At 37.4% G+C, this 15,407-nt stretch overlaps 1 protein-coding gene across 5 annotated transcripts in view; it reads left to right on the top strand.

Annotated features, from left to right (window-relative positions):
* Positions 1–15,163, top strand: part of gem (transcription factor CP2 like gemini) — an 81,846-nt gene extending 66,683 nt beyond the window's left edge. For all 5 annotated transcript variants that reach the window (XM_019048268.2, XM_019048265.2, XM_019048267.2 and 2 more), the window contains 4 exons: positions 7,580–7,709; positions 8,297–8,490; positions 9,073–9,320; positions 10,398–15,163. In XM_019048268.2, coding sequence (XP_018903813.2) covers positions 7,580–7,709; positions 8,297–8,490; positions 9,073–9,320; positions 10,398–10,462 — 637 coding nt within the window. In that variant the 3' untranslated portion in view covers positions 10,463–15,163. The remainder of the gene's footprint in view (positions 1–7,579; positions 7,710–8,296; positions 8,491–9,072; positions 9,321–10,397) is intronic.
* The last annotated feature ends 244 nt before the right edge of the window (positions 15,164–15,407 follow it).

Raw genomic sequence — 15,407 nt, 5'->3', positions numbered from 1 at the left:
CCGCTATTCATATATGGAACTCGGGAGAATTATATTCTTTTCCCCTAGAAAATCCCGGGAAAGTGGGAGAAAACTTCGGACTCTCATCAGGGAATGAGCTCCTGAAAATCAACAGGGTTGCCACATGGCAGGAAAACCGGGAAATGTCAGGGAATTTTAAAAAGTCAGGGAAAACCGGGAAATATCGAGGAAAATGACGAAAATGTCAGGGAAAATTTGTTAAATCACCTTCATTTGCTTTCTAGGATGGGTTTCAGATTTTGAACAAGAAATTTTGCCTGAAAACTATTTTCAATCATGCCTTCTTAACCATCCGTCAGATCTTCAATCGTCAGGGAATTTCACCAGAACGTGTCAGGGAAATGTCAGAGAATTTCATTTTCTAAATTCTACGGCACCCCTGAATCCAGGAAAATCAGGGAATGAGCCTGGTCAAAAATCTAGACACCATGCTCAAAAAACGTTTTTTATTGGAAGAAACTTCGTAACATCCGAATTGTTTTACGGCAGGTCTCCTCGGTATTGTAACATCCGGAGATTGGCACGATCGAGTGACAAAATACTCAAAATACCGTTTCTGTGTCGGTGATAGGATGGTATCGGGATAAGATCACGACCAATATGGAACGTTATGTAGGTCAGGAGAGGGTCGTTGACCCTGAAAGTGAATAGTAAACAAATCGATCAAGAAAGTGAATGAATGAAATTCCTCGGCTCTCGTGTCATCTTATCTCGTCGCAGCCTTCGACCTTCGTGGGCAGCCGCTGTGTAGATATGACGTCATCCTTCCAAGATAATCCATTAACAGCATTTAGTAATACGCTAAATGCACTGTTCTACCGTGATAGCGAAGAGAGCAGTTAGTGTCAAATTTTCGAAATCGAGTTTTCTTCAAAATTAGTCTCAACTCTTTCAGATTAAACCACTGAAATTGCTAAAATAACAAACTTTCATATTTATTTTATCAAAACGAGACATATGAGAAAGCCGTAAGTGCGCAATATATGACGTAGTTTTAGGCAAGACAGCAGTAAGAGACAATATTCCTCCAGAGACCCAATGAAAATAGTGCTCTCAAGCAAAGTGCCGCCCTCTTCTGTCAATTTCTAACCTGAAAAGTTCGTAGTAATTGTCTAAACTTTACAAGCGGACGGCCTAATTTTCTGAAAATGCAACGCTTTCGCAGTTTTCTCAAAAATTCAACACTTAAACAGTAATTTTCCAAAATAATTCAACCCCTCCGCAATTCTTTTCTCAAGAATTGAAGGCTGTCCAGCTTCGCAAGAATTAATGATTTCGCACTCCTTTTCATAAAATATCAAATTCCTTGTCTTAAGTCTTCATGAAAATCAGTGCGATAAGTATTCACTCTTAAAATAAAACCGATTTTTTTTATTCGTGTAACCTCAACTTATTTCATTAGTTCTTCAAGCCTTACAAGTTCAGCCGTGCAAATCGAACGTTCGGTAATGTTGTGTTTGACGAACCGAATAGTTGGAATGATATAGAATACCATATTCTCCTTCATTTTGAAGGTATGCAATTTGGAAGTCGAAATAGTTGTATCAAGTGTCTCGCCCCATCCAACTTCTCTACTCATGCATTGAAGTCTCTGAGTCAGCCAAGAGTTCACGTTCTCCTTCATTTGTGGATATGCAATTTCACGTAATTGGAAGTCGAATAGATGTGTCACGTATTTCATCACTCCATCCAACTTTTCTTGTTATGCGCTGAAGTCATTGAGTTAGCTGGAAAGGGTTCACGTTCTCCTTCATTTCCAAGGTATGCAATTTCTCCTACTTGGAAGTCGAAATAGTTGTATCACATTTTTCGCCCCATCCAACTTTTCTACCCATGCGTTTAAGTCTCTGCGTTAGCTGGAAAGAGTTCACGCTCTCCTTCATTTCGTGGATATGCAATTTTACCTACTTCGAAGTCGAAATCTCCGAGTCAGCGGAAAAGGGGCCAACTATTTTTTGCTGTTCGAACATGCGAGAAAGAGTTGTTGTTTCATAAATTGTGACCGGGTACGCGTAAAAGGAAGAAAATTTCCGGACTTCGTGTGCGAGTGCGAATTTCTCAGCAGCTTTAGGAGGAAATGTCTGAAAATCCTAACCGCAAATCTTCGATTTTAAAAATCGAAAACTGTCGACATCATTTTTTGTGTGCCAAACTTGGGTCTCCGTGGGCCCCAGTGTCCATACTCTTTCTGCAAGCACTCCATTTCGTCAAGTATAGAGTCGTGAATTCGTGATGTGAGTGGGAGAGCTGGGACCACTTCAAGGCATTTTCCAGGTCCCGAATTCCGAGACTCCTGCGTCACGGCGTCACGCCGGGTCACTTTTTCGATACATAATCGATTGTTTGCGATGCACGGGGATCCGGCCATCCAATGTAAACAAAGAGGATAGGAATCACCACGTATTCTAACTCGCCATTTTGGATCGAAAATGTATCGCAAAAGTGACCGAAGCTCGGCGCACACCGGGCTCGGAACTCGTCGTCCAGGACATGCCAGCTCTCCCATTCACATTAAGACTCTATGTACTCTATGCAAGCACTACGTGACTCCAGTAAGATCGGCGTCTCAGCTTGGTGGGCCCTACCGCAAGGAGAGCCATTCGAGAGCGGATGTTTCCTCGTTTTTTTCTCCTCCTTGCGAGCTCGGATGAAGAAAGAGGTCGTGGAGGGCGTTGGCATCCTCCGTATAGATTTTTCCGGTGCTAACCGGAGCTAGAGGTAGACTGCGCTTCAGAGTGTGCTGCATCGGCGTCTTCGTCAGAACAACTGATGTGAATCGGAACGTTTAGTCGAGACCAGGGGCTGGCCCCCCTGGCCGTTTCGCGGATCAGCCCTCCGAGGTCCCCCAAGGCACACGGGGAAAAAAAAAAAAACACATTGGATCGAGAGTCCAGACTCTTGAAAACATTGACAAGAAAAAATACTCTCGATTCAATCAGATTTTTGCCTAAATCAAAAGGAAATCCGTTCAAATTAAGAGGCTTGGTTCTTGATTTAAGCAAAAATCCGATTGAATCAAGAGTATTTTTTCTTGTCGATGTTTTTAAGAGTCTGGACTCTAGATCCAATGTGTTTTTTTTTCCAGTGCACGCTGCGCGGGCTCTTACTAGTTAATCTGAATAGAGCGGGCTCATCTAAATACTCCTGTTTAATGTCTAAATAAACTTACTTTTTTGTCCTCGGTCCTGGTGTGTGCAGAGTGTTCTGAAGGGTTACATCAGGACCGAAGACCAAAAAGTAAGTTTACTTAAACATTGACTATCACCTGATAAAGAAACCGTAAATTCATTCAACCTAAATACTCTCTCCTATCGATAGCCGCTGAAATCCTAAAAGGCGGTCCGGTAGGAAAAAAATGAACATTTATATTGTTTCAATGGGATACATTCGCAACTTTATCACGTACTTTATAAAAAAAAACCCGGGTCATATTCCCAAAATCTGATTAGAGCGGGCTCATCTACGGACTGTCGCCTGTCATTAGCCGTTTTTTTAATGTTGGTTTTTAGACCTTATATCCGGGGGATACTGCGGCCTTGGAAGGGAGCTGAACAATGGAAAGTCATTTTAGTTTTACAATAGCCGCTTAAATCATGGAAATCGGCCCCGTAGATCAAACTGCGACAGAAGAAATGAAAATTTAGGGAGTCAGAGAGCTTTAAGTAATGGACGTAGTAAGTAAGTAAAGAACGTATTTGCCGAAAATCGAGCTCTCAGGAAACTCGACCTATCAAGATTTACAAAAAAAGAAGAAAAAATCAATACCAGCCTGCTAATATTTTTCTAACTTTTTTAAACTGTGAAACAAAATGTATTCACAAAAAATACTTAGTTTCAAGTACCTACGATCCCTAACGAAACAAAAATAATCCAGTATGGAATTTTTTACCTAAACCAGTCCGCAGAACCGGCTAAAACTAGACCGGAACTTTTTACGGAACTCCTTCAGCTTGTTTTTGCTTACTTTTCGAGTGTGTCACTTCACTCCAAACAGCTCGATACATAAATCAAGCTTAAGCGTGTGTGATTTTTATCAGTTTTTGTAGCCATTGCGAAGATAGAGACCTTCTTGCTACCTTAAAAATGTTGGACAGAAACGTTGTGAGTAAAGATGTTCAAAAATTAAAAACCCAACAGTAGATTTGACGCCCCAAATCTGCCGTTTAATACGCACGGAAATGACGGGGAAAATGTGCGCCGAAGACGTACTTACCCGCCCTCCTGAATTATATCGAACATTGATCAGTCTCCCGTGCTCATTTTTGCAACATTTTTAAGACTTCATTTTTCTTGTGAAGTCTCAGCTGATTGTGAGTGTCCAGTTCACACTGAAGTTCAAATTTTCAGAAAATTGCCCGAATTAATCCTGATGTGTCCCCTTAATCTATTGATACAGCCAACAAAGGATTAAATTCATCCAGGCAATTGCAAGTTTACCTTTCTTTTTTTTCTCCTTCTTTTTTTCATCATTTTTGAATTGTAACATCGTTTGCACTAATGCAAGCCGCCTTCTTATTCCTTCCTACCTTCAAATATTTTTACGAGCTTGGTATACCTCTGGTGTCTAGCATCAGGACTTTCCCGATTTCATCAGGATTTGAGGGAAAATCGGTCTTAAAATCAGGATTCGAGAAACTACGGCCGTCCGATCGGATTTTTTTATGCTTTCGTAGACGCGTATGCACTGGAAAAAAAAAACACATTGGATCTAGAGTCCAGACTCTTAAAAACATCGACAAGAAAAAGTGCTCTTGACTCAATCAGAATCTAGCTTAAATCAAGAACCAAGCCTCTTAATTTAAGCGGATTTCGTTTTGATTCAAGCAAAAATCCGATTGAATCGAGAGTATTTTTTCTTGTCAATGTTTTCAAGAGTCTGGGCTCTAGATCCAATGTGTTTTTTTTTTTTTTCCAGTGTGCAGAAATTTTAATTTTTTTCCGCAACAGATCAGGATTTAGGAAAATAATGAAAGCAGGATTTAGCAGTCAAAAATCCGGAAAAATCAGGATTTCCCGACATGACAAAAAACTAGATACCCTGCCTGGTTCCACCTCGAAGCACAATTCTCGGCGAAGGACGGGCGGGAAGCAGCGAAAATTCGCGGCGTCAGCCGATGGATCCAGTTGAATCCAGTAATCCTCTGTTTTATCAGATCCAAACTGATATTTATGCGTTTTAACTATTTCGCGTCTGGTGCGTCCCGGGATTAGTTCGGCGAGAAAACAGGGACCCCGCGCGCTGCTATTGCTAACGCTGAGAGTGTCATCGTCGCGCGTGTCGTCCTACCTGCCCACGTCACGAATGCCGAGCCCCCCTCCCCCCTTCCCCCCGAAAGTGGCTCCAGCCCCCACATGGTTCCCCTTAGTTGCCCCCCAAACGAAGCTTCCAGAGTAGGGTGTCTACAAGTCCGGAAACAGTACTGATTTTTCAAGGGCGGTCCGGAAGTACTGATGAAGTGTGGAAATTTTGCAAGAAAGTCCGGAATTTTTTCATTCTTGTCGCAATTTAAGCGGGAAATTCAAATTCTTGAACTTTTTCGAATTTTGTCGGTCGGAGGTGTTGAAAACGTACTGAATTTTTTTTTGTTGAGGAGGTACTGAATTTCTTGGGAATGCACTGAAAAAGTACTGTAAAACTACTGATTTTTGGGCAGTCTGTTCTAGTAGACACCCTGGAGAGGGGCCAAGTGCAGAGTTCCCCCGACGAATGAAGGCCCGAAAAAATGAAGGTTTATTATGCCCCCTTATTATCAGCGAAAAAGGGGGAGTGTCGAGATAGGGATGAGGATCAAATTTTAGTGCCCTTAACCAAATTTAATTGCACTTCCAAGTGTGAGTTATTGATATTTTATAGTCGTGTAAGAGTGTGTGTTTTTGTGCGGGGGAAACTCCCGGGAATTGTGAAGTTTCTCCGGAACCGGAGAAACCCCGACAAAATTATCATTGAACAGACTTTTTTCCGTATTTTTAACGTGACACCATACCAGAACTCAACAAACATGTTGAGATTTTTAACTAATTTTCTTTGAAATGATCAAAATTGGAATTGTGGCACCGTTCATTTTATTACAGTCACTTACTTAAAATGTATCGTACCACGATTCCTATTTCGATCATTTTAATTTACGGTACTACTCAATTAAGAATGTTCGAAAAACTCTCTTTGAATACTACTTTCTTCTCCGACTTTTTATTCAAATATGGGGCGATTACGCCAAGATTCACAATTTATTGCATATCAACGAATGTTCCTGGGAAATCTCTCCTGAAAACCCTGAAATAGAGCAAGAGATAATCAAAAGCGAAATTGGCGAAAAATCGAGATAGCTTCGTATATTTCGCCCTTCATTACTTTTAGCCTGAAGTATACGTTTTTCGAATCTATTTCCAGGGAATATTTGGCTGATATGTGCCTCTCAGTGTAATCGCTCCCTCTACCCGTAAAATTGCGAAGTCGAAGCAGGGTTTCAGTGATATCTACTCAATATCGTGATGTTTGTTCATCTTCATTGTGTATCGATTCACCTTAAATCCTTGAAAGTTGTATGTATTGTGCATGTAGACTTTCTGAAAGTATGCCAGAAATACTGCCGTACTAAGGAATAACGCCGTATAAACATTCAGGCGATGCCAAATTTCTTTTGATAAAACATGAATTCCCTGGTAAACCAATGAATATTTTCTTCCAATTTTTCAGATAATTTTGTTCGTAATTTCCCTTTATGTTCCTGAAAATTTCAAGGAAAAATATTCATAACTTGACTCGAAAATGAACATTTTATCTGGGGAAATTTGGCAACTCTCGAATGTTCATATGGCGTTTTTCCTTAGCACGGCAGAATAGGTATTTGTATTCTATAAACGATTGGTAAGTCCATCAAAAGTTTCTGAGAATATGCCCATGGAAATTTCAATCTGTGAAAAACATTCCACCTGAGAATGTGCAAAGCACATCTACTGCGCTTGGGGAAAATGCCTTGTTTTCCCTAGGATTCTTCTGTTTTTCCCCATTTTCGCGAGGCTTCCTTCATTTCATGCGACCGGTCGCGGAGCCAGGAAGTTCCTGCACCGCTGCAGGATCCTGACCAGCGGGTCGAAATATAAATAAAATGTCTAATGAGACCTGTACAAATACAATTTAAGGCTTCAGGTTTATTTTTTAATGCTGCAGTTGCATAGGCATTAGGATTCCTCCGTAACTACCGGAGCACCGAAGAAAAAACTCCTGAGCTCTTTCATGTTAGGATATTATGTCCTGCTTTTTATGGTTTTTTGGAAGAGGAGATCGCTTGCATCCAACTTGATTAACCGTTGTTGTGATTGTAAACTAATTGAGCCTGTTTGAAAAGTTAGGTATGTGCTTTTCTCCTTTCCCTTTTTCTTTTTTTTTTTTAAATGAAACCTACTAAAATTAAAAAAGCATTGAAGTATCTAACAAAGCACTCAAAATGCAGTTCAGAGAAAATTAGACACCCTCTCACTCTTTCTCACTGGACATCAGTGTTTGGATTTCAGTTGTTTCAATGAAAGTAATTTATGTATTGTCTTTCTGTTTCAGTGGGCCGCGCAGTGTGAGTCAGGTGCCTATCTCTGCGTTTCCTCTCTGCAAGACTTCTAAAAATGAGTCTTCGTTCAACCCGTCTATGACTGTCAAATCGTTTGATGACTCGGATAACAGTAACCCACAGGTGAGGAAATTTCATTCAATAAAAAATATGTCGTAAAGCTCAGCTAACTGACCGATCTAAACAATTCTATTAATTGATATAAGTAAATTCAATCAAATAAAATATATTGGCTCTGAACTTCGGCCTTCATCTCACCATCTCTAGGGACTGAGATGTCACTATGTAGCCTCCACACATTTCAGAAGGTGAGGTTGATGATAGCAAATGCAGACTTGACAATTTTCCCAAAAATGCAGCTGTAACATCACGATCGATTCTCCTGCCTTCTGAAGTTGAATGATTGAAAATCGTATCCTGTAACATATAGTAGACCTTGCTTTCAGAAAAATTCTTGCTGGTAGATGAATATAAATGGAGGGAAGAATTCTATGGATGAGATAAATAAGGCAACTGTGTTATATTTGAGTCATTTTGTGGAATATTGTAACTTGAGTAGCCAATATTTAAATGTGGCTCGTTCAAACCCCTTTTCAAGTGACACGGATCACTTCAAATTTTTAGGTAACATCCTTACTTAAAACATTATTTTCATCATTTCTGAATGAAAGAAAGGTAACTTACTTTTTTTTGTGTTTGAATACTTTTAGTTTGACGATACTCTAAGCGCTGATGCCTCAGCTGTTCAGACGCAACAATGGCTTCAAAATCATCGATTTGATTCTTACCTGCAAACTTTCTCCAATTTCTCTGGATCCGATGTCCTGCGTCTATCAAGGGATGATCTTATCCAGATTTGTGGACTTGCCGATGGAATCCGGCTTTACAATTCTCTGCACACTAAGTAAGAATTTTTTTTCATCCTCAGTTTTGTTTGACCGATGTCGATTGGACATGACAAGACTAAAAAGATTTTATGAAGATATGTGATTGGCCAGTCGCAGGAACGCAGATCCTGCCCCCTCAGGCCAGATAATCGCCTGGTATTCGGTCAACAAAGGGTCCTTTGTAGATTAATTACGTGAGTCAGCGGAATCCATGACCTGCAATGGACCAATCACATATGACGAATGAACAACAGATAAATTCAATAGACAAATACTAGTCTCAGGAACTAAAGTTCTGGGGCTGTAGCTTTCTTGATCGGGTTTTTAACTGTCTGCAAAATGTCTTATTACCTCTATGATGAAAAAACGAAAAACTTGTCCTTTCTTACATTGTAACTGTACGCTGTAAGAAAGAGTAAGTTTTTCTGTTTTTTTTTTTTATTATCAAGGTACCAAGAAAGTTGTCAAGACAAATACAGAAATTCAAGAATCAGGCTACTGTACCATTATTATTTTTGAGTTCATGGTCTTTGACTCCCAAAGTAATGTGAACATTATTATTTGAATTTGGTCTAAACTTATAATTTGACTTTTTTCAGAGCAATTGCTCCAAAATTAACCATTTACGTGGCAATGAAGCAAACACCAGGCGTTTACCAAGCAATGTACCTCCACAATTTGTCAGGCCATGACATGGTATCAAAACTTGCCGGCTTGCTGGGTGTTGCCGCCAATCAAATTAATGACATTTATCTCCAAGGACCTAATAACATTCATGTTGTCATCAGCGATGAAGTTATCAAAAACATGAAGGACGAATCTGCTTTCACCGTCGAAGTGTTTCCAGGTACCTATTCTTACTTGCTCTAGTACTGTTACGCCATCTCCAATGATGAAGCGGTGTTTTAAAGCCATGGCTTGTCCAGATAGGGAGAATCAGGGATTCAATATTAACATTAGGAATGCTACTGGAATGAAAAATCTGAATGTATGCTCAAGAATCGGCTGAAAGATGAAATAAATTCGATATTCAGATCTGAAACTCCAGAGGGACACATTGTTTTTCCCAAGAAAGTCCTTACTAAGTGGGCAAAAACATTGATTCCTCATCATAGAATGAGCTTCTGAAAATCGTGGAAAAATCAAGGAATGAGGATGGCCAAGAATTCTAAAAACTATGTAAAGAAATAATTGCTTTATTCTTTTGGAAAAATAGCTGAAAATCCTGGCCCGGAATTAACTGAGAATGTTTGTTTAAACAACAATTGTTGAATGTCTATTTTTGAACACCCTGTGAAACCAAAAAATGCCCCTTATTTTCTATCTGATAGTATGCACTGTACCAACTAAGCCTCAAGTATTATTTTAACGATGGTTAATTGAACTTCGAGCTTGTGTTTGACTTTGAATGGGTCGCTGGACTAAGTCTAAACGTCTGAACCAGAAGATACGTCAATCAACACCAACGTTAAAATTCTCTCACTTCAAAACCTTTCATAGAAAGTGATTCACACAACAGGAAGTTGGAAAATCCATTCCTAAACGAGATTGCAACGATTTTTATTTCTTACAGACCAAGTAGAAGTGTGATTATTCAAATGATGTCGCTTGTATTTTTGCCATTTAACCAACATTAATTTTAAATTTAAATATCTTATTTTGGAGCTGATTTCTAGACCCTTTGCGGTGCAATTCGTTTTCTTTGTGCTTGGAAAAAAAGAAAAAATGATATGTTAGGCTTTAACTCATATACCTTGTACAGAGACCCATTGAATGTCAAATTTTTCCCAAATTAAAATATTTATCAATCATTCATTTAAATTAATTCATACAAATTTTTGCCCTCTATTTTTACTTTGTTCCTACAGGCAGTATGTTTCACTGTTTTGCTCATCACTTTATTTCTATTTTGTATTTTTTTCAGATCAAGGAGGGGATAAATTCAGGTTACTCCTGAAGCCCTCTCCGACTCTCCCATTGGTCAACTGACAATCGGACAAGATTGAACATGTAGATATCATCTACGTCATTTCTATGTAAGAGCAACAATGAACTAACTCTGCTCCCTCTATTTAGTCATAATTTTATTTATCTTATTTAACTCTAGTTTTATAACCACTGAGTTTATTTCAACTTTATCCCTGTAAGTTTCCAAAAATGCAGTATGAATTCTTGTCGCTGAGCAAGTTATTCACTGGCGATATTTACACTCATCGGAACGGTTTATTATATTTTTCTTTTTATTACACATTTCAATTAATCTCTCTTTTATATCCTTCTATTACGTTTGTATGTTATGTTTGCTTTAATTTTACCCTTTTGTTTATTCGTTATGATTATGATTTTGTATTTTTTGTGATCTGTGTTCGGCCTTCACAGAAATATTCCTCGGTTCAGGGTTAGAGAAATCGCGTTCCTCGACGATGGCATCAGAATTTTTTCCATCAGATCATTCAAACGAAGCTGACAAAGAGGAAAACTCCTGCATTCCCACCGTTTCAAACACTGCACGAGTTTTAGTAGCATTGAGCATTTTTTAGAGGTACCTTCTCTAAGTTTCAGACAACTGGTATAAGGGGCTAAATTTGACAGTTGTTTTTCTATCTCTTTATGTTCTCAATTCCATTAGTCCACTACTTGTAAGTTTTTTCAGATTCACCCTCCTGTCGTCATTTTTCAGGGTTGAGAACCTCTAAATTTTGCTCTGCTGTTAACGCTCTAACCCAAATGCTCTTGTTCATCCCTCACTGAGGCGAAAGCATCAATGATGAAACTGCAAAAAATTGTATCTCAGTCAGCGGCATTGGCTGACTTCCTGTCATACTTCATTTCTACATGAAAAACAACTGAAAATCATTTCTTGTAATTTCAGTAATTTTTCTTCTCTGTGTGATGAATATTTCTTAAAAATTCCAAGTCGTGTCAATTGTTCCTTTTTGGAAAATGAAAAAGATTTTGAGAAGATTGAGCTTTAAGAGATTTTGAAACACTACAACTGAAGTACCTATTTTTGCCGTTTCACCGTCATTATCTAGTGCCGTCAAAAGCTAGTGTGTAAATAATATTGCAAGTAGTGATTATATGTCTTTTACTTGTTAGATCTTGTAAGTAGAAAACTATTAATAGCTGCTCTGAAATTCTTCCCAAATTATTTGTTCGTTTTATCTGGAAAGTTCACAAATTATTTGTCATATTTAGTGGAATAACGAAGCATTTGTATCTTTCAGTCCTGCCTTGTGCACGTAAGAACTATCTTTAGTTATTATCATGCTTTTTCCATTTTACTTGTATGAATACGTTCTAATGTTGATCATACTAATTTTGAGAAGGCTCCATTGTTGTCTTGGTCAGTTGTCAGTGTCCTCTGAGATCTATGTCATTTATTTTTTAGGTTTTATCATTCCAGCTAACGGTAGTTTTGTTAAGAATTTCTGTTTACCTCAAGGTTTCCTTTTTTTAGTGTGTGCATGGTGACTTAGTTGTAATAATTGTAACTATAACATTAATTTGATAAGCCTACTTTTATTGCCTTGGTATCCTATCTGGCGCTTCGTGCACACAGATACACTTGGCGGAACCACCTCAGCAAATCAGCAGTTAGTTTGATGAATAATAAGCGCTTAAGCTCTGCTAAATTTGATTTTTCATCATTCTTGTAATGTTTAAGATTCTTTTTTTTTATCTCTGCCTTCAACATGTTTCATAGCCAAGTAACTGAAATAATTTGTCTCAAATTTAAATTCACCCTGTAAGCACATTTTAAGTGGTGAAAATTATTACTCTCCTCATCATTGTCGATTGTCTTTAATTTTGCGATTGTTAAGTTTTATCTCTTTAATTTGGCAATTTTCACTTGCGCTTCAACCAGCACTTTATTTTCTGCTCTCTGTAACTTTTACTTACTAATGTTGGTTCTCGTCAACAAGTCCCAAACGACTGATAAAATGTTCATAATTTCATTATGTTAAGGTTTAAATAAGTTCATACACTAGAGACAAATACCTTCTTGCAAATTTCATTCATTAAGTTTCCAAATCGATATCAAGTTCTCCATCTGAAAAGAGTACTCTCAAATTTCAATGGATCAATTTTGGTCTTAATTAGATGTTGACACTGACGCAATTGACCTGCATTTATGTAATCAAGTTAGTTTATGGCTTTGTAGTGTAGAAGTACTTTTTAAACAGTATTTTGTTTATTTAGCTGTATCATCTTCAGTGCTCTGGTTTACATGTATAACTGTCTGAACTCCTCTCTAGGGAGATGTGTACATTATTTGGAAAATAGGGAAAGTGTTTGGGAATTTCATGATTGAGACAAGAATTTTTTTCTCTGCTTTGAGTTCTCATAGTCGCGAGAGATTAATCTTAGAGGATAATAACATCGAAACAGAAAATAGGAAAGTTCGAAGTCAATCATAAAATTAATGATAAAAATTCCTTCATTTGTAGATGTGCTGTCATGCAATGTTGAATGGAAGAGACAGGAATCATTTTGATGCGGGGAAATCGACTAAGCCAGAGACTGCATTTCTAAAGTAAAAGACATTTTCCCTATGCACCCTGATCCATCATTTTGCTGCTCTTGATTTGAGCTTGGTGAAAAAAGTCTTGAGCCAGTTTTTGTTCGTATTGAAATCAGTGGTCTGGCAGAAGCAGTAGTGCAGAGACTGAGAATTTTATAGGGTTGCGATGTGTAACCTCTTTAGAAAAACATGATAAAATTCACAGAGATTGCTCAAGGCCCAAAGATTCAATCTTTCTTTAAAGACTATGAAAAGAGTCTGCACAGGATTCAGACTAATTCTTGACAAAATGCCATTTTTTCACTTGTATGATCTCTAGTCTCGTAAGTTTTCTTTTTCACCCTGCTTGAATGGAAGCATATTTCCGCCTCTTAAGTACGAAATCGTTTGTATTTTACAGCGCTTAAATTTCCTCAAAACGTTTATTTATCTCACCCCTTACTCTCTTGTTGTCTTCAATTTAAGTGTTGGAGCGAATTTCAGCATATGCAAATAATGACATTGTGGAACAGACGTACCTATTTTCTAGTTTTTGACTTGTTATTTCAAGTATTCTATGTATTCTTGTATTTAAATGATATTTGCTTTCTACATAGTACAATTTTAGTAGCTGTTGTAGGAAACCAGAATTAATAGTCAAGACATTGGATCAACTTATTTCGCACTCTTTTTATTTTTATCTCTGCTTTGTCAATATTTTGTTGTAGTATTAATCAGAGTCGCAGTAGAAGAACATTTGGTTCTGGTTTTTTTTGTTTTGTTTTTTTGTTTTTCTTCATCTGTTTTGTTGATTGCTCATAAAATTTAATGGCATTGATTTCTCGCCAGCCTGTGTGTTTTTTTCTTCCTTTTGTGTTTCATCTGGGCAGAATTTCTGTACAGTAGGTGATAATTATCTCCGCACATCAACAGAGTCCTCGATGAGTCTTTAAAACTCTGCTCGAGGTTGTCTCATCGCAAGTTTTTTAATTGATTAATTTTTCCAACAAAATTGTGTATCTTTGTTCTTGGTTTCTCTTTACTTGTTTTGATAGCGAAAATCTGTGTATTTTTCATATAAATGAGCAATAATTATTGATTTTTCAAAGAACATGCGTTTTTTTAAAAAAAAAAAAAAATTACAAAACAGGAGAAAGTTTGAATGAATTGAGTCAATCCGCTCCGAAATTTGATCACTTGACATTTCCTGATGCCACAAACACTTTTCATCTGATGAAATCAGTTTTACGCAACTTGTGGTACACTAATCTGGTGCCATCACTGATAATAACTAATTTTCATCATTCCTGAGTATTCAAGATTACTTTGAATGTTACAAGTTACTTTTCCTTGGGCAGCAGTTCATATTTTATGTAATTTTTATGTTCAAGGTCCAATAATCCACAGAACCAGGTTAAAAGCTTTTGATAATTTAAGTCTATTGGTTCAGGGTGTCTATAGGTACTAAAGCAAGGTGACAATTGTTTGAAAAGTCAGGGAACATTTGTAAAAGTCAGTGAATTTCACTGTGGAACCTTGAACTTTTTCCTCTGGTCGAAACATTGCATTTTTTCAGTTTAAGAGACTTGGCTCACAACTTTTTGCGAGAAGAAGTTTTGAATGAGAAATCATTTTGAAAGAAGAGGGGGAAAAAATCTGTAAAAAGTTAAGGAATTTTATGTTCAAAATTCCAGTAAAGTCAGGGAATTTTAAGTTCCAAGGAAGTTTGTGAAAAATTCAGACAGAAGTCCGAAATTCTGACTTATAGATCCAGAAAATATGTTTCAAACTTGCTCTCTCGTGTCCTGGTAAAACAAGTACTTTTCAGCCAGAATTTTTTTTTAAAAAGAAAAAAAATCTATTCAAAACAAGCGTTTACTCCTTCCTCATAAAAATTCAGTAATCAACAGTTCATCTTCCAACTTGTTTATTTTCAAACGAAAAAATAAGGTTCAAGTTCAGGTCTTAGAATTGTTTTTCCAATATCCTGTAGACACCCTGCAATATCAACTCTTTTGAAATCGATCAATTAAATTCTAAGAAAAAATTGTATACTTTAAGTCATGTTATCATTGAAACATATTTTTATTGCGTAACTGCTGAGTAGCTTCCTTTTCCTTTTCTTGTGAAAGGCGCACCTTTTCTTTCATTATTATGGCTCAAAATAAAGTTTATCATCCAGTTTATCTGAAGTGTTATTTTATTCCTAAAGCCTCTTTTTTTTCATCTTAAACTGTGAAACTATGACAGGTCATAGCTTAAGATGAGTGAATTACTTTTTTTCTTTTCTTTTTTTGACAACCTATGTAAGTACTCTTCATTTACTAATTTTTTGTAAACTATATCTTCTTCACTTACAAAAATAAAGTGTGCTGTATTTTTCTTGGCATTGATTATATGTTAGGAAATATAATATTCAAAGGGAGAAAA

This window comes from Bemisia tabaci, chromosome 5 (assembly GCF_918797505.1).
Source record: "Bemisia tabaci chromosome 5, PGI_BMITA_v3".
Classification (NCBI taxonomy): domain Eukaryota; kingdom Metazoa; phylum Arthropoda; class Insecta; order Hemiptera; family Aleyrodidae; genus Bemisia; species Bemisia tabaci.
Note: the sequence above shows the minus strand (reverse complement) of the source record. Positions and strands in the feature narration are given on the sequence as shown.